Genomic DNA, 20,999 nt, shown 5'->3' with positions numbered 1-20,999 from the left:
TTGCATATAAAAAAAATTCATCAATACAATAGGTACCTTGTAGTAATATTTAATAAGATTGGTTTTAGAATATTAAATTTGTGAATAGTTTGCTATGTAAATAATATTGTATTGCAACATGTGGCCGAATGTCCACCCTTTAAGCCGTGTTACAAAACATACTGATGAAATTATATCTGTGAACGAAAAAGGAGATTTTAACAGATATAATTCATTATTCAAATGCATAAAACCATGTTGCTAATCACTAGATATTTATTACATGTCTTTTTTCATTTTACAATTCATTAGTCTTTCTACAAGAATCCAAGAAATACGGTATGGTCACTGGTTATTTTTACAGGAATAAAGTAAAGAAACAGTAATCATAAATATTAAGAAAAGGATCAAGTATGTTTTGAATTTATATTGTTGTAGAAGGCGTAAGGCGATATAGTCTATGAACAAGAATCTAGCGTCATTTGTACAAAACTGCAGTATCCATTTTGTGTAAAATAAGTAAATAAAAATATTTATATTTTTTCAAAGTAAAATTATTTTTTAGAATTAGTATGGTTTGAAAATAGATCTTTGAAATGAAATAGCGAAAATTGGTGTAAGTTTGGACTACAATTTCTAAGAAAACCTATTTTTTGATTTTTGTAAAAATGGGTTCATTGAGATAATTCCTTTGCTTTGAATGCCAATATGTGCTATCAGAGATTTTTACAATCCAGAACGTATTAGATAATAATATCTGTCATATTGTTATTTTTTTCGAGATCTTATGTAACCTTTGTTTATGGGAATATTAAAATATGGCATTGAATAACAAGGTATTATCATTTCTATGTTAAATTAAGGCTTTGTATGTACAATAAATAAAAATGATGGATATTTATTTTATATAATATTACCTCTAATCACAGATAGGCATAGATTCGTAGAAATTATAAAAGAAATCATGGAATAGGTGGTGCATAAAATTATTTTTCATAAAATACGTGACTTCCTTACAACTATTTAAAAAGAATATCTTTTTTGTCTTATTACAAAATAAATTACTCATGCGATCACACACGTTGATAATTATTGATCAAAGCTATCACTTTTTCTTATAATAATATACTTTACATTGGATTAAGAAATTTATATCAGTGTTATTTTAATAAATATTTTTTCCATGTTTTCCACTTTTCATTAAACACAAAATTAGGCAAAATGCATAAAACAGTAATATATATGTATAGAATATAGATAGTATCATAGAAATGACTATTGAATCGACAAGTATTGGAGATTTTTAACTAAAATTTACAAGGTAGATTCAATTATGAAGATGTAATACAATAAAAAAACCCTCAGGTCAATGCGATGTTATATTTACATATTATAATTATAAATACATATACACTATCTACACATTGTCTCAAGCACCTTACAATGAAAAATAATTATATTAATATCTTCTCCATCCACCGCTCGTTCAAAATGCAGTGAGAATTCTAATTTGGCATATTAAATACTTCGCTAACATAAAATAAATACAATACTTGTATACAAACATACACCGGTGAGACTTCTGATTCCACAATTAAAATGGCTTTTTAATGCTTCTTAAAATAGAAAAGGTATCTCTTGAACAATGATTTGCAGCACATTACTTAACATCATTGGAGTTTAGAATTTTTTGCATTCAGGAAGGAAGGATAATGAAATGTAATTCCTTTATTGGATTCTATATGGCACGTCATATTGAAAAAAAATTCAATGCAAGGAAAATGATTCTGTATAACTGATAAATAAGAAACCAACCAGGAAACTCATATTTAAAATGAATTATTATCATTGCAGAAACACGAATGTTACAAAATTACCCTTTTCTAAAAACTATATCTTTAGAGGTATGCTGATGAACCCATTTAATCTTCCTTGTTGTAATTCACTTTTCGAATGTGTGAAATCGAATTCTTAGCAGAAACAATGCAAACAGCAATGCAAAGTGCATAACAATATAATATTATGTATTAGGATTTTTCCATGTAACATGATGCAGTGCTAGTAGCCTATTTCTCTCAACTATATGAAAACACTGAGAATTTTGCAGTGAACAATAAATAAAAGCGTGTGTATATCATTTTGAATGAATTTGTAGCCTAGACTGCGGCAAGTTTAACGTGAAGTGTGGCCGTTTCGAGAACTACATTACTGCCAATCCTTTTATAATAAATCGCAGCGCCACGACTGCGGCCATGACACTTCAACTTATAATTTTCGCACTCTAGGTAAACCTACATCATTTACTAAGTCGAGAAAGAACGGCAGTAGTTAGAGCAGTCTGCAGAAAGCACAACCGTTGAATGAATTTTCATAAACGAGGATTTAACAATAAATACATTTAATTATGGTTTGAACTTTAAAGCGAGAAGATAAAGGCTACCAAGATAGGTGCATCCCTATTAGATTTAAAAAATTGTGAGTTATACGAATATGGTATTATACGTACATAAATAAAACATATTTAATAAACGCTTAAGCTGAATGCACACATATTTACATGATTTTAAACACTCATTGCCAGTCATTACAGAAACAACACATATATAGGATTTTTTAATGATATTTATTTTACAGTAGAACCTCGATTATCTTGACTACCCTTGGATGGAGATAGTCCGGATAATCGAAAAAATAATTGAACATCTATTTTAGTTCCTGTATAAGCCCATTTAAGAAAAAGTCATCTTTTTCACTAATTGTATATATTAAATGGTACGTTTTTCTTATAATAATTAAAAACTGATGATCCGGATAATTGAGGTTCTACTATACAATTCAATAAAATAATAAAACATCCTACATGATGGATATAAATGTTGCTTTTGTCACATGCATGTTTTCTCAAATGATTGATTGAAATATTACTCTTTAAGTTATATGAATTTGTTATAACTACAAATACTCGTCATTCAATTATTTTAGTTATGCGCTATAAATCATTGTCAAAAGCAAATTACAAAATGAAGCAAGCGCAATATTGAACAAATCTCACTAATTATTTAATTATTATACATAAGCGTATACCGCATACACCGTTAATCCAGTATGATATATCCACCACGACCAAAGTTTTACAAAATGGCAAAATATCACAAATCTTTTAGATTTTCGTTTCCTACATGGTTTTATCATCCTCACTAACAAAGTCATGATTGCCTTTATCTCTTTACATTTATCATCGATTTACGGTGATCCCTGGAAACCACAAACCCAAGTTGCGGTTTTATTCCAACATTCTATAAATATGAAAAGAGATAATACGACTCATATATATTTATGTATATTATCCTTGTCGAACAGTGTGGATTTTATATCAGACGTTGACTTCAGACTCCATAACAATTTGACTAATATTCATGTACTCAGGATGCGATGAGAAGATTTCCACCAGCTGACTAAAAGTCGGCCTGTTTTGTGGTTCATATGCCCAGCAGTCTTTCATCACAGAGTAAATATCTTGCGGACAATCTTCGGGTCGTTCGAGACGATCTCCACTTTCCACTATTTGAATTGCCTGGAAATATTTCAAAATACATTATTTCCTTAATATACATTTTGGGGGTTAATAAAACAAAGCAATCAATATTTAAAAGGTGATTCTCATCTGGTACAATGCAATTTTACCAAAAGATTATATCAAATATGCTTACATCAGCGCCTCGTTTATCACCGTAAGGTTGTTTCCCGTACGAGTACATCTCCCATAGGGTGACACCGAAGCTCCAAACGTCACTCTTGTGAGAGAATGATCCAAAGTTATATGACTCGGGGGCGTACCACTTGATTGGCCATTTGCCTCCCTGACTTGCCGTATAGTATGACGAGCCTGTCGACAGGGCTCGCGATAAGCCAAAGTCACTTATCTTGGCTTGATGCCTAAAGAGTAGTGAGTTATTAGTGATATATGTAACAAAAAACTTAAGACTATAACTAGTGGTAGTATTATGAAGTGTTTGTATTATAACACTTGTCGGCAACTCTTTTTCATTTTTAGCATGGTTGAATTGTTTTTTATTTAAAAGAATTGGTTGTAAGCCACAGAAAAAAAGTATATTGAAAAATGGAAAAATCCATTAAAATTTCACAATTTCCAGTGTTACATCGCGGGAAAAGTTTGGGAAACTAGACTAGACTGTCTAGCTCAGGGGTTCACAAACTTTTTCGTCAAAGGGACAATTTTGAAATCAAAAATATTTGGCGGGCCGCCCTTTCTTTTGTAAATAATATTTTGTTTTTAAAAAACATAAGACAAACAAATTAAAAATTATTTAATTGTGTAAACTCATTACTACAGATTTAACATAAATCTCGCGGGACACATCAAAGTCACGCGGGACACACTTTGTGAACCCCTGGTATATACCACCATATTTATTTGAGGAAGATATTAGTTAGTCCCTCTAAATAAATGTAATTCTTTCGAGCAGTTCTTATCTAGGAGTGGGGAAGTCTGTGAGACGGAAGTAAATTGAAAAAAAAACAGCAATGAACAATTAGTTTAGTCATAAAATTTTAAATTTTTATTAAAATTTTAATTTTAATATTAAATAAATTTTAAATAAAGTATATACTTGTCTGATAGGAGAATATTCCGTGTGGCAAGGTCTCTGTGGACGAATCGCTTCTCTTCGAGGAAGCGCATTCCGCAGGCTACCTGGCATGCCCATAGTTTCAGTTCGTACATGGGACAAGCTTCCTTGCGGTTCTCCAACAGAAAGGTCAGCAGCGAACCCAGAGGAGCCAATTCTTGAACCATTACTAGTTGGGGAGACTGGAAACAAAATTAACATATCACACTCTGTACTGGTTCATCATTATGGCTTTCATTATTTAATTTAATCACTGTTTTTTTATTAATACAATTTAAAGGTCATGAAATTTTGTAGCAGAAAATCATACTGTCAAAATAGATTATATTTTCACTTTTTCTCGTCATATTTTCTAACGTTCCTAACATAAAGAGAATTTAAAATTCCTTGACATGACCTGATGCATCAGCCTCCGATACTTCTCACGGTCATGGGCAGGGTGTATGGCATAGAATGCTGGAGATTCAATAAAAATTAAATTAAATTAAATTAGGAGAAACTTAATAATCTTGGCTAATATTACAAATAATTAATTGTTTCTGGTGTTAATTAAAATTTTTGGTAAAGGTATTTCTACGATTTAAAATGAATGTAATCAATTTAATTTAATGTAGCATATTAATGCATAAAGATTGATTTACATATATGCATTTAAGATAAAAGTTATTCAACTCTAATCTATTCAAATCGTTCATATACTGACGTCAAACTGTTGTGCAATATTACCTTAACACTGTATTGAATTGTCAATCTTACTTACCATAGATATTCCAATAAGTTGAACGATACACGGGTGATTGAGACCCATCATAAGGTGGGCCTCCCTCAGAAATTCTTGCTTGTTGGTATCGATATGCTGCGAATGGAGGGTTTTGATGGCAACCGGAATGGACACTCCCGAAGGTGGGGTGTACGTACCGCGAAGAACTGAACCAAATTCACCTTCACCCAGGACATCCCCGAAAGTGAGTTGTGCGCTCGGGATAAAATCTATATAGAATTAAAATTTCACAATAAACAATCACAATAAATATAATGGTGAGCAAAATGAATCCGCAAACACTAATAATCTATTTACCTTGAACAGTCGCCAGTTGAGTTGCGGTAGTAATATTTATTTCATTGCATTTTTCTATAATTGGTGCCACAAGATCGTTACTCTTCGGTACATTGTACGTCTGATCATCGAGATTGCTCAATTCTCCGCTGTTTGCATTCGGTGGAAGACTTAAAGCGGTTCCGAGTAGATGAATTCTGGTCGCTGGATTAGATAGCATCTCTTTCTTCGGCTGGCTGACATTATTGTTTGAAGGTGATATACTCTCATTACTTTTCAACGCTTGCAAGCAGATGGGCGAATTTGAATTGTTGTTATTGATATTGACGAGATTGGATATGATGCAGGGGTTCGTGATGAAGTCTGTGGAGAACGAGAGGTTCTTCGTGAGCAAGTCAAATGATTTGCTGTCGGCAGGCAACGGTGGAATGGGAGGGGTCTTGTCACAGTTCGCGGGAAGACTTCCTTTACGAGATTTTGGAGACTTGAGCGAAGCAGTGGAGGATGATTTAGTTTGATGCGGGGATGACTTTTTTATTCGTGGCATCGTTGAGAACTGAAATAATTAAAATTCATTCTATAAGTAAACTATATTCGTGATATATTAAATTGTATCGGAAATTAATTGGTTTTAATCTTTATTTGTTTGTGTATGAACATTATAAGACTCATTATTTCAAGTTTCTTTACTGGTGGAAAAACATGACAGTTAATGATAGTAACTTTTCGATACTCATCTTACTCCATTATCAATTGCTGACAAATACACTATAAACACATTATTCAATTCATTTTCATTTGCAGATTTTAGCTTATCTTGTTATATTATAAAGAAGATATTATATGAAATGTTGAAGTAATTTTAAATGTTTTAATAATCACCATACTTGGTAGCTACAAAAGGACGGTAAATAGAAGGACGTTATTGAAATTATGACATATGAAATTATTTATGAAGCATGGTTAAGTTGGTAAATTCCACAAATATTAACAATGTTCAGTTGCCATTCTGATTTGATTTTATATTCATTGTGATCACTTACTAGATGGTTTTGCACAATTTTTTCAATTAAATAATAATGCTGAAGTGTACTATTATTGACTACTTATCGTGATGGATTGTCTTTATATTATATATATATATTTTTTTTTTTTTGACCATGTCCGATCCTAATAAGTTCATATGGGTCTCCACAGAGTGGAGGTTTGTATTAAAAGATTTTGTTTTTACGAGAAATGGATGTTAGCCACTTGCTCAACCTATTAGGTACATACCCTGACTCAAACACAAATTGAAAAACAATATGTGTATTATGCCAGACCCAGGGTTCGAATCTGGGACCCACGACGCTATAGGCCGATGCTTAAGCCGCTCGGCCATCGTGCATCGGCACCGACAAAGTGTGGGCGCATACCCTGCAAATTAGTAAATAAATGTCAGCAGTGGTATAAAATTTTCTTCAAATGAACCTGTAATGCGAAGTCACTTGTAGCTAACATAATCATTAGACCAGAGGTCTTTTTCTTGCTGCAATTTCACACATTCTCTATCTCTAAAGGTTTTTTTAACATCTTTGGTAACTACTAATCATTTCTGTTTACTTCTTGAATTCCTACAAGTATATCCCAGGAGGAGTACAACGGAGGAGTGAATTTATTCATGACAGTAAATAAGCTGTAAATGGTTGTAGTGTCTTCTTCGCACCTCAGGTAATGGTGGCTTTGGCATGGGAGGAACCGGCAAACGCAGACAAGTCGGCAATCCATCGGACATAACTCCGTAGTGATCTATAAGATGTTCCAAAGAGTCCAAGTATGGGCCATCATCGATAAATAAGTGGGCACCCTGAAACAATTGGATATCACATAGAATTAAATCACTACAAATGTAGGCAGGTAGCTGCTGTATTTGTGTAAATTTATGATGAAAGCAAAACTGATATTTGTTAGAAGATTGTGGACCTTAATTTACTCCATGTCAACCAAGTAAAGAAGCTGGGAAGGAAAATTTCATAAAACCAACATTCAAATATTATCATTATAGTAAAATTTCAATTTAACAGACAGCCTTTCCGGTCCATATTCCGCTTGTAAACAATGTTCAACACATGATTAGCGCATAGCATTGCGTGTGGTAATTGATTCTGTTGTCACATGGCGTAACCTAAACCACTTTTAATGCATGCCGTTTTAAGAACATAATTTATTTTTTTAGTTAAATACATTTATGATTAAAAAAAATAGGTAAACTAATTTGTCAGTTTCAAAGTGCCTAATTCACATGTTGTTTTTGAACCCAGAGTACGTTATGAGTATGAATTAAACTGAAGGTTGATTGCAAAGTTGTTTATATTCTTCAGCTGCCAGTTTCTATATGTTTTACGACTAATTAACTTGATCTTTTATTAATTTTAATGTATTTAAGGATTACATAGTACATTTGCAGAAAGAAAATATTTTATTATCGATTATTACTCGACTATCAGTGATTATCTCAAAATGGAGAAATATGGAGGTTACTGACTTTGAAGCTAAGAGCCTCAAGTATTTAAGTAAAATTGATTGGGTACCTGTTTTCTAATAATAAAGTTGTATGCTACATTCTCACACAGCATAGTGAGAACAATGGCCCCCTGGTTTCTGTCGCTGTATCGAACTAGAAAGACTCCGTCACTTGAAGCAATTGAGTTCACTTTGCAATAATTCTTTAATAAGTTCACTGCCTCCTCTCGATTCAACGTCCCATGGTACCATAATGCTTTTGTTGTCTCCGGTTTAGGGGGAGTAAATCGCTCTGCAAACACAAAATGGTAATTGATTCTTTAGACAGAAAATTATGACGGCATTCCTGATGATTCATTACAAGATTATAATATGATTATATACGTATGTCATTCATAATTGAAACTTTTATAGGTTCTTCTGTGATAACTCTCTTCCATTTATTCATATGTGCGGAATGGAAGCTGGATCTTAGTAAATTGTTATCTTTCAGAAAAAAGATGAATTCTAAAATCACACATACATTTAATATGAATTAAGGTTTGCAATTTAGATACTCCGGGGTTAAAAATGCTGGAATCTCAAAATGTCAGCATTGGCTTTCCTATGATTTTTATTTGGAATAACATACTATAATTTAAAGAAAATATTGCTAGTTAAGAAATTAGTATAAAAATATACAGATTTTGGGATTCCTTACACATTCATTTTCTGAATTTTTATTTTCATTTCACATCACATTATATTTTCATATTTCAATATTTTTTTTTATTTAGGTATTGTGTACCTTTTTTTTTAGTAGATAGGGATGATGTCTTAATAGTTGTCATAAGAGAGGCACGTTGATAGCAAATCTTGACATACTCTTTTTGGGATTGCCGGATTGGAGAATGTGTAGTCAAACTGATATACATAAACAATCGCGGAATTGAAAATACTGTTCTGGGAATTGGAAATTCTGTCTGCGATTGCAATCGCTAAAGAATACTTACTGAGTAAATTGTAACAGTCTGTGTGATTATTTTGTTGAGCTAAATCAGCAGGAGTTTCATTGGCACCTGTCCTCGGATTTACTGGAGCGTGGAGTTCCAATAGGGCCTGGAATAGAGGGTAAAAAAGGTATTAGAACATAATTATTACTATTGAGGCATTTCCAGATAATATAGTATTAATTTATATGCATTTCCAAGAAGATAATTGATGAACATGAAGTGAGCATATTGCGAGACTTTTATGGTTCTTTGTTTTCTCTGATATGTAATTCAGATTCGGCGTCCAAATGCCCATGTTAAAAATTCCAATAAAATCTTCAAAGCCTGTGCACCTGAAGTGTTTGTGCATTGTGTTTTTGTTCTTAAAATAGATTAAATGGTTTTACGTGACGAAATTAACCGCAATCAGACGTTATTATATGTTACTATATAAATAATATTTTTTATTTCTGCGTTAGTGGTCCGGAAAATGTTTCTCCTATTTTCAGTGGTCTGCAGGTGTAAAAAGGTTGAGAAATAGTATACATTAATATCCCAGCTGTGGAGGACGGGATTGTGTGATACACATGTATTTTAGTCAAGCTTAATTTGCAACAGCACCTACTTACATATTATTAAAGATATTATACTAATTATACTTATTTTAAAATATAACATGTATGTACAGGAACATTTTTGAAGTTATTAGTTTTAAAGTTATCTCTGAATGACTATGTTCTCTTTTAGTCATCCGCTGACTCACAAAAACCCTTATTGTAACAATAAATTCGCACTAAGCTAGTAGTAATAGCACCAAGCGGAATACGTATACTCCATTCGATGGCGAGCGAGACATGACTAGTTTTGTGATTTTGTTTTTGAACAAAATGTTTTACTTCATAAATTAAAACCTGATATCATGGTGACGGTTGACGCTTTCAGTTTACCGAATATGGATTATACCTTAACATAGTTTATTTGTTTTTTAATTAATAGGTATGTAAGTATATTTAGTGACATTTCTCATCAGCTAAGTCGATTAATTTACCAATACGTTACCTAGTTACATTGTTTACGAGTAATGACAATTTGTATGCAAATATATTAATAGTATCAAAGGTATTAACTACGGGTTTTTACAAACACTTAAAATATTCAAAATTTGTTTCATCAAAAATCAGAATTTTTTTACCTTCTTTTATTGCATTGAATTACTATATGACCAATAATTAAAGATGTTAGTTATCAGTGTGCATTTACCAAGATGGCGAAAGGCGAAACTCGGGTCGCAAAAAATGACTCAAATGGAATAGTACAAACCTTAAATCAAATAGAATTTAAAATATTTTAGTTGTAATTGCATAGAAATACATAAGTACATTATACAGTTGACCAAGCCCCACGAGGTCTATGCAATGGTAGTTTTATCAGTTATTTTATCATGCAGTTCTCGGATATTATTTGTTTGTTTGAAGTAGAAGTGTTCATTGACATTACTCACTATATTGGATTATTTGAAAAACAAGTTCTATTAGATATTATGGTGTAGGTTTTTTAGAGCACACCCAAAAGGCAAACAATGTTGAATGCTACTGCAGCACGCTATGTACATATTAACACTATACGGTCCGCGAATTTTCGCGACGTACCTACACCAATATCTGGTATTTTTAAATGAAAATCAACAAATTTCGATCGCGAAGTTAAAAATGATATAACTTTTGAATCTATTGATATATTTCAATAAAATTTTCAGAAAATACTTAAAATATATCAATGCATCAAATTGTGTCATTTATTCAACAATTGTCAACCTCTGGCCCGCGTTCCATAAAGGTAAAGTATATAATTCGTAAATTTTCGTAAATTGTTTATTATATGTTATTAGATTAGTTCAATTTGTTAAATATAATGTAAAGGAAACAGCCTATTGATATAAAGCAGTCACAATTTATTATTTTTTAATTAAAAAATGTAATAAAATATTCAAATACAAAATGTTTTACACCGCTATAGAATATGTATCAATTCATTTTTAGCGCTAGCTACTCATATCTCTGATTATCAAATATAATAAAATAACAAAGACTTCACACAAACTGTGAAGTGTTTAAAAATAAATGCACATTCATTCCCGAACGATCACTTATCACTGATTTATTAGTTTTATGGCTGAGGCAGTGCAGTGGCGTGCATATTTTCGAGTAAATTCAATTAAATAAAATGCACGCATATACATTCCCGCCACTTATTACAATTTTATATTTTTGTAGATATCGAGACAAGCCAATAACAGTGCAGAGGCGTGCATAAAAAATCATATATGACAAAATCTATGAGCAATAAATTGTCAAACAAACATTATCTACGTTCTACAAAAATATTTAAATTAACACTCACCCTTTAGATAACTGGCTAGGCACAAATATTTATTGTTAAATAATAATATGGTGTACGAATAGATTTAAAACACTCTAAAACTAAGATTATTTGAAATAGTTTATAAAACTATGAATGTAAAATGAATTAACAACTAATACACTTTTTTTAAATGATAGGAAGAAAAGCAATCACCAATATGTAGAGGAACTTTACACTCTTTGCACATGTACATTGTTTCTTTTCGAAGTTTATGGGAGGAACACACTTTACACTTTCTTCTTAAACGTTTATTAGTTGCGGAAATCCTAATTATTTGATGTTGTTTTATACTGCCAGAGAGTCTTTGTAATGAAGTAGATGAACTGGTTCTATGGGTTGAATGTGCATCAGAAGATGTAGAAGGTGCATGCATTTCCGCAACATCACTTGATTCAGATGTCTGTATATCCTCAATCCAAATTTTTGCAATGTTCAACAAAAAATCGTAAAATTTACTTTTAGTACTCGGGTTTGCCACTTTATACACTTTGAACGCATTAAAAAGTCCACAATTAAATAAATAAAGTACAACTTTTTTAGTCCATTTTTTTGTTTTGCGGTAGATAGGATAATATGACAAATATTGGTCAGCTCGATCTACTCCTTTCATGTATTTATTATAGTCTACTATACATATCGGTTTTCTCACAAGAACTCCTGTTTTCCAATCCGTCTTCGTAGTATCGACTATCTCAGAGTTGTGGATAGTAGATATCATTCGAATATCTCTTTTTTTTACTGTTTTCCACAGTTGCAACATCACTTCTCCTCTACGCTGAAATCTTGACTCAAATACCCGCAACTTAGCCTTTTTAAGACATTCCGGTAGGCCCCGATTCATTCGTATAGTACCGCAGACTCCAACTTTTCTCAAATATAAATCTTTCGCCAGCTCGACACTATTATAAAAGTTGTCCATGTATAAGTGGTGCCATTTATCATAATTATTAGCCATAAGGGTTGATATTGTAGTTTTCAACGGAGTTGCAGTACCTTCATACAGTTTGAAACTCGAAATATATCCAGACACCGATTCGCAAACCATTCTTATAAGCAGTCCATATTTTGTAATCTTGCTCGGGTTATATACTCGTAGATTAAGTAATCTTCCGCGCCAAGGAATCATCCCTTCATCTAACGATAAATTCTGTTCGGGTTTGTACAAGTCGTTAAAGCGCTGAGAAAAATAATTAATAATTTTCTGCACTTTAAATAGTCTTTCTGTGTCGTTAGGGACATCTTCATTATTAGTGAAATGTAAATAACGCAGTATTTGGAAAAACCGATTACGTGGCATAGTTTTCGAGAATATGGGAGTCTCTATAAGTGGATTTGTCGACCAATAAGACTGTAGAGTTGCTTTTCTAACAATGCCCATTATTATCACCAACCCGAACCACTTTTTTAACTCCGGCATGGTTATTTCCACCCATTTTTTAGATTTACTATCTGTTTTGAAGCGATGTGAATTTTGGGTATAGTACCTATTTGATTCTTCTGTAATCATTTCAAATAGGTCGTTTCCAACAAATTTTTCTACAAACCCTTCAGGGCTTAAATTATCTGTGTCAAACGTCACTCCTGACAGTCCTTGAAATGGCTCGTTGTCTCTCGGCGGATCATCATCGCTCCAATCAAGTGTCATGTCGGCCTCAGTTTCTGAATCCTCGGAATCACTCGCGAAGTATGTTGTACGTGGGCGTGTTCTCAAAGGAGCAAATGAGTCTGTTTCTATATCACTAAAATCTCCGATATCTTCACAGTCACTGGGAATATCTGACATACAATCCGCATAGTTTTCCTCTAAAAACGTTTGGTCCTCCATTTTAAATTTTTTTTTTTGGAAATACAACTAATAAAAAATATTTATCCTAGCTAGAATATATTATTTTTTCAATGAAATTTGTACAATAAATGTCCCGAAAAATGGGAACGAAAATGACAACGTAATACAACAAGTTCACATTTATAACTGTTCTCATTTTCAAGATTAAATTTCTATCAGGGATGACGAAGGATGATAGAAGTTTCATAGGTAGTAAACCATAAACATAAAATATCAAATAGCACGCAATGTCATAGTCAAAAATCGGGATCATTTTTTAAAGAAAGTATGCAGGTTCATAAATGGTTCACAACTACTGAAAAGGGTTCGACAATTAAATTTCGAAGTTGAAGTGTTGACACATTGAATATAAACATTGAGTGTTTATTACCTTTTTTGTTTATGTCTCCGATTCAGCCGCCTAGAAATGAGCTGTATCTAATTAAAAAAATGGTATAGGTACAAAATATTCCGAATGGTGTTACGTCTGCCATCTCTGTAAAAATCTCAAATTATTTTTTTTCCATCATGATTTTACTTCTTGAACATGTCGTTCAACCATCTATCGATAGATCTTGCAGGCAAATATTAAACTTCATATTTATTTTTCACAGTAAAGATGTACATATGCAATGACGCCACGTAGACGTAACCGGACCGTAACTCTCGGCACGTAAAGGACGCCAACGTGGCGGTCGCGGACCGTAAAGTGTTAACTTAACGCTTTCGCTGCTGAATAGATAATGAGATTTTAATTGCCCCCTTTAAAATGCACGTTAATTACATCGATCGGCCGCCTGGTCATTACGCACCGTGTGCGTCTTCCGCGTCCAAAGTAATAAAGGTCATTCATAGAAGTTGACACATTGCAGAACCGGCATAGGGAAACAAAGATTTGACACTGTTTCTTTGTGGTGTTGATAATGAGTGATTACAATAAGTATCGAATTCCTTATTAACCTTTACACAGTCGATGTGACCTCGTTGGGCTGCCTCGTGCATGGGGACTTTTCCGGTTTGGGCGTGCCTCGTCTGCACATTAGCCCCGCCTTCCATCACAAGTAATTTCACAGTGGACTCCAAGTTGAATTGACAAGCATACTGTAAGGAATGCAAGCGTTCATTATTGTTTATGATCCTGATACATGGAAGCAATCACTAAACGGTACTTTGCTGTGCGTCAGCTTTTTAACGGATAGCTGAAGAAGTGTAAACAGATGTGGTGCGTGTATGAACATGCACATGGTACTAGTGACAAGTGAAATCTGTTATTTGCGATATACGAGTATTCGCACAGACAACTACCGAAAAGTTTACCTCACAAGCATTTGATATACTTATAATATCGATTAAGGCTCTACCTCAGCTGAGGCATGGTCTAAAAAGATCGTGACTAGGCGATGCGCGGATTGTGCAAATGACGCGAGCCGAACGAAATATAATTTATCATAAAAATTCAACATGCGTCCTTTTTATGTTATGTTTATTATTATATACGTAATAATAATAGTATATTCATTGACATGTTTTCTTTTTCAAGTACATGCAGAACGTTTTTTAGTCATCTTTACACGATTTAAGAATATATTCTTCCGACGCCATCACAAAACAAATTTATGTGCAAATAGGTCGACTATCGCTCTCCGAATGGCAACGTGGCCGAAATTTCGTTCCACATACAGTTGAAAATTATTTGCCATTTCACTTATGTACGCTCTTAAATACATCTCATTAGCGTTAATTGTTATTTTTGTAAACACTTGATATTCCAACATGGATACGAATTTCTCGCCATGTCAATAAAAAAATATACGAATCGAGTATATCTATACCTCTTACTAGGTATGCTGTATCCACAATGGATCAATTTATTCAATCAACCACTGATAAAGCAAAGATTAAATCATTCAATTTATAGCTATTCAAGTTATATTGTGCCGTTTACATACTTTGACCATTGTGTGACAATTAAAAACTATCAGGATATCTAAATTTAAAAAATGGAAAAAATTCTGATTTTTTATGCAGTGTTGCCTGAATAGTTCGCGACTTTCACAGCTGTCATTATATTTTGAAGTTGTTTCAATTTTATGTTATTCGACACTCTATGCATAAGAAATTTGCCGAAAAACTTGAGTATTTATTTTGTTTAATACAGTATATTATTAAATTGGGTTATGACTTACATGTAACGGTGTGAATCCTGCTGTATCGCGGCAGTTAACACTGGCACCACTTTGGATCAGTTTAGCTAATATGTCATCTTTACCCGTTTTGCTTGCCAGGTGGACAGCAGTTTGTCCATCCTGGTTTTTAGCGTCTCGACTATGATACCCGCACGCAAGCATCTCCGAAACCACAGTGAAGTTCCCGTTTTCTGTTGCTCTATAAAAAAAAGGTGTCATTATAATATGTTATCTCTTCTGAATAACGCAAACATGCATTCAATTAATATCGAGTAGGATCAGTGTTGCCAACTGCCTTTCACAAAAATATGCCAAATAGGGAAAGAAAATAATCTAGTTGGCTGAAACACAAGCTAGATTCTCACAATATTTAAAAAAAACTAAAAAATAGCATTTCAAAAAGTATGTAAAAATTATGTAAGTAAATTGTTTTCACAAGACCAAATATTGAAGATGTATTTATTGTTTTGTAGCTAACAAATAATCCATATTATTAAAAATTACCGCAGGAACGAAATTTGGTCTTCATTTAAATATTGTATATATTTAAAAATTATAATTGCATTAATTATTTTATTAAGTTGGGACGGTATGGCATTCAAGCAAATATAGTGTAATGTCCTAACTTTTTGTGAGAATTATAAAGCTGTTGGTGTCTTTTTTAAGTCAAAGAACGCTAGATTTAATGCCATATAATGTGAGATGCATATTTTGCAAGCTTATCGAATATAAAACAAATTGGCAACGCTGGGTATGATGCATCAGTTTTGTCACTGATGTAAACGGAAATAATGCGTAGGTAGTTGTTTTATCTCTGCATAAAATTTTATTATTATTTGCTATACTATAGGTTTGAATCCAAGTCTTACTATGAACACGCTTCTATGTCGCTAATCATTGTTGAAGTTACGGTAATTAGCAAAATGTTTTTTATTTTTAAATCCTTTCTGTGCTGCAGTTAGTTAATTGGTGTAATTAATGTACAATTAGGGCGCGTCTGTACAGGTTGGTGCATGGATTTACTGGCAACAATAGTGTGTAGATTAAACTATCGCAACAATAACTGTTTACCATGGCCCCCACAAGGGGGGGCTGACAGGGCTCTAGTCTGGGGGCCCGGCGTCACTAGCCGACCATACCGAGATAATCACAGAACACAAATTTGCTCTAATGGTAAAAAAGTCGTCTGCAGCGCTATTTTCCTTTGATAATATTAATAATTAAGATTATTTGGATGTACGATGCAATTTTTTACTGTGTGCTGATACTCAACAACTCCATAATTCAAATGGATGTAAGTACATGTTATTAAAAATATAAAAAATTGCTAAAAATACACCATTAAATTTGGATAATGCTACTGCAGCTGCACACTGACTTTACCCTTAGCGATAAGTAGGGGGGCCCGCCAAACATCCTAGCCTGGGGGTCCGCTTCAGGATGTGGGGGCCATGCTGTTTACACATAAAAGTGCTTACTGTCTGCCCAATCTCATTCTTCAAGCGTAAGCGAACACGTTTGTTATCGTTGTGTGGTGTTATTTGACAGGTTGTGAAAATTGGTAAACGTCAAAATACTCTGTGCGGTGTAGTTTGTTTGTTTAGTTAGCTACTATTGTCCTACTGCACATGCACATGTGTCGTGAAATTTGCAATTATTCTGTGAAAATTTAGAAGCTGCTAAACTTTTTGATCCATGCACGCAGTCTTGCAGCTCACAAGATAATAGTGCCTGTACACATTGCATGGATTTAGTGGTACCAACAGTGTGTAAATTATACTATTGCGATAATACTTAATTGTTTACATACATCTCGATAGGTTTTTTCAACATTTTTGACTTCACCCAATAAATAGCAATTAGTTCAGGATAGTTATAATAAGTTGACTTTTGAAAATATTTATCAACATATTTTTCTTCCATTACATGGAAAGTAGAACATTGTGCGAGTTTCACGGTTAGTCAAGTATGCAATCAATCAGTCACCTGTGAAGCAAATTAGTCCTGCCATGCGTGCGAGAGTTGTGTGGGGGCGGCTCTCCACGGCAGACGACGGCTAGGCGAGTAACGAGCCCATTGGAGTCTCCCTGGTAGTGCTGGATGAGGGTGTCCAGACCATGCACCGTCGTATGCTCCTCGATGGAGAAGAAGGCATCTTCGCCGTGCCGACGGATCTGGTAGTGGACTACTTCCCCCTATAACGTGCGATAAATATTATGTAACTAAATGTGTCTGACTACAACAAGCAGGAGCCATATGAAAATTTATTATTAAAATGCTTATTGGTATTTTTGGAAGTTTTTAGTGTGGCTGATTTGGCAACTAGAGCAAGATTGATATTTTGTAACATGGCGGGTTGCAAATGAAACATGGCAGCTTGTTTAGAGCTGTTATTTATGTTTTAACTTTTCGATAGAAATTATCAGTGACATCCGCCTCATTCATTAGGTAGGTTCATATTATTATTTTTTCTAGGCTATAAACAGACAAATTCAATTTACATATATAAAATTTTGATAAACACAAATACCTACTAACATTTATAGTAGACCAATCGTGTCAGTGTCACAGAGAAAAATATCTTATTTCCACGCATTCATTCTTACATTTACAGCCCCGGTAATTATGTTAAAAGACCTTTTACAAGAAATGGTTTAGTCATTTTTTTCAATTTAATGGGATCTTCCTCAATTGAATAAACAAAATGTATTATTTGTACTGCAATAATCTAAAAGTACCCTCTCAATTGAATCGCGTCAAACTGATTGATAGAAAATCCATTCTAATGAAAAAACTATGACGATCCAAACTACCATATACATAAATTACATTATGATCACGTCACGTACTGTCACGCCGACAAATTTAGTCTATAATTTCGTCATTCTGCGAAATATTTTGAATGATCACTATCTCTATAAATTCAATGATGGAGAGTGCTAACTCTAATGTATTAGTATTTTGAATTATTATTCATTATTCATGCTAATTTCAATTAATTTTAACAGTTTCTACTTGTGGATTCGTTAAAATTACTTGTAAATTTTAAACATAACCCAAGTTAGTAATTTAATAGAAAATCCACAGAGAAAACCACTAAAAACAAAGAACACGCAATTTTGACATGAATCGAAAATGTGTAGGTCTGCAGAAAATAGAAAAAAAAGTTCACTGAGTAGTGCAGTCCATGATGTAGCGCGATAAGCGTGAAGTGACCTCATTGTTGTTCTGGCGATTTCGGCAGATTTTGCTAACTGACAATGTTCGTTTAAAGAAAGGTTCAAAATGTGCTACGGCATGGGAGCATCCCAAGAAAAACGACTTTACACATTTCCCCCCGTAGCGGCAGCTTACTGTGACAGCACGTAACGTGATGATAATGTATTTGAAGTATTAGACTTTTTTCATAATTTTCTTAAAATCCAAGACATTTCTATTAGATTAAGATGCCAAGCGACTTGCAAGGTCTAGTGAGGCAGCCGGCTCTGCTAGTATAAATGTATATCGATTAATGTAGCGACCTTTTTCATATTGTGAATTGTTTTGTTTTTCAAATTGCATGAGTCCAAAACACATCTATATACTTAGCTGAGAAGATGTTCTTCAATATTGAGGTGGCTATTACACGAGTAAGAGTAAGACCAAATTCCTTCAAAACCATTCGGTTTTGTTTTCGTGTGACGTGTAAAAACAATAAAAACAATTTTTTATTATAGGTAGGTATTATAAAATATTAAAATTCACACACCTCATGAAGAACTGATAGAACGTAATCACCCGAAGAGGTGTTACTCTCGCGGACCAGAAATACACCGTCGTCCCCCTCTGAAATAGATACAAGTTTTTATTACACAGGTATGGAAAAGGGAAATACGCAACAATAAACCAAATATTCGTATGTTTACCATCTTTTAACAACTGTTCCGCAGATTCTCTGGATATTTTTCCATGAAACCAATTTAAATTATCGTCGCGGTTCATTCTCAGAAGAAAAGAATTCGTCTGGAAACACAATGAAAAGTTGTTAATTGACATAACCTCCGCAGCCTCCTATGACGTACTTAGGTATTAAATGTTTATATTATTATACTAAATAATTCAAAAAGTCTACTTTCATATTGTGAGTAAATACGTCCACGAAATAACATGAACTTTGATCGATGTTGGCGGTTAATAACAAATACAAACAATGAATTAAAATGTTTGTAACGTTAATAGGATGATAAAACATTAACATTTTGTAAAAGAAACTGTTATTCTGTAAAGTCTAAGAACGAACACAAAAAAGATTTACCACAACAAAAATAGTAAGAGATCTGTAAAGAATAAAAAACTTAAAAAACAACTTGGCAAAGGGAAGTCTACAAAAACTTTTCAAATTTTGACCCATTCGTAGGCATGCGTGTCACAATAAACGCCATTTTTATGTTCATCTCCTTCTGTCATTGGTTTGTATTTTCTTCTGTCAACTGAGTACTACCAAGTCAAAGTGTTGACTCTGAATAATAATATTGTAGTAATGTTGACAAGTGTATTTAATGCGTAAATCGTAGATATAATATCAGGTCGTTTGGATTTAATCAGTCAACAAATTTACTAGTGAAGAAATGAGTAAGATATCAAACAAAATTAAAAAAGACAATTTTCATCTGTCAGTTTATTATTTAGTCAAAATAAAGACTAATTCATATCTATTTTATTTACCCAATGACTCACTAAGCAAAGTTGCGTAAAAAAGTTAATTAAATTACCGAAGTAAACGTTAATCAAAATAACCATCCAAATTCATGAAATGTCAACAGAAAGAAAAAGTAAACACACACAATACCTTCAATAATATAAATGACGTCATGGTTTTTAACATGTTTCCAAAAACTCTGAAAGTTTCATAAAAGAAAACAAAACCATCTAATACTGATCGACGATCACATTCATTATTTTCACTGGAGACTATGACACATTATAATGGAGATAGTATTATTATTACACAATTTATTTTGAATAACATCTTGGCAGACAAAAACAATGTTCTGCCATACTGTATATGAATTGAGCAGACACAGAAACAGCGCGAGATTCCCGGCGCGCGTCGTCGTGGTCGTGTACATACGAAAACGAATGACTCATAACAAGGTCAATTCCGATATATGAATCACCTTGATTCATTCACAACATAAAAATGTGAGCGCGTGTGTATACGTTTTCCGAATAACAATGAAACTCCATTGGTCCAACACTTCTACTTTCTTCCCGGAAAACTACGAAGAGTAAACGAGTTTGAGTTCCACAACACCCCCATTTAAATAATAAGTACTTACCTACCTACTTATTATATTTTATAAAATACCTAATGATAAGTATTATTTTATACTTAGGTACAGGTTTTTTATAAGCAGTAGGTAGGTACCT

General features: G+C 33.2%; 1 protein-coding gene across 2 annotated transcripts; it reads right to left on the bottom strand.

The window, feature by feature from the left end:
* Positions 1–1,671: 1,671 nt before the first annotated feature.
* Positions 1,672–20,729, bottom strand: Shark (SH2 ankyrin repeat kinase). 2 transcript variants are annotated; one of them, XM_085946433.1, is made up of 14 exons: positions 20,419–20,729; positions 19,496–19,592; positions 19,339–19,415; positions 17,577–17,785; positions 15,591–15,789; positions 14,365–14,505; positions 9,180–9,285; positions 8,256–8,479; positions 7,391–7,531; positions 5,707–6,241; positions 5,389–5,618; positions 4,611–4,810; positions 3,690–3,915; positions 1,672–3,553 (listed from the first exon to the last, which is right to left on the bottom strand). In XM_085946433.1, exons 1-14 carry the CDS (start codon positions 20,452–20,454, stop codon positions 3,353–3,355), a joined length of 2,622 nt encoding a protein of 873 aa, XP_085802559.1. In that variant the 5' UTR covers positions 20,455–20,729; the 3' UTR covers positions 1,672–3,352. The 2 variants fall into 2 exon arrangements, with proteins under 2 accessions (XP_085802559.1, XP_085802558.1); XM_085946432.1 differs by lacking the exon at positions 20,419–20,729 and adding an exon at positions 19,885–20,021.
* Positions 20,730–20,999: the final 270 nt, after the last annotated feature.

This window comes from Rhyacophila brunnea, unplaced genomic scaffold (genome assembly GCF_057557595.1).
Source record: "Rhyacophila brunnea isolate RB1 unplaced genomic scaffold, BYU_Rbru_1.0 scaffold_2, whole genome shotgun sequence".
NCBI classification, from domain to species: Eukaryota; Metazoa; Arthropoda; class Insecta; order Trichoptera; family Rhyacophilidae; genus Rhyacophila; species Rhyacophila brunnea.
This window is presented reverse-complemented; position numbering and strand designations above follow the sequence as displayed.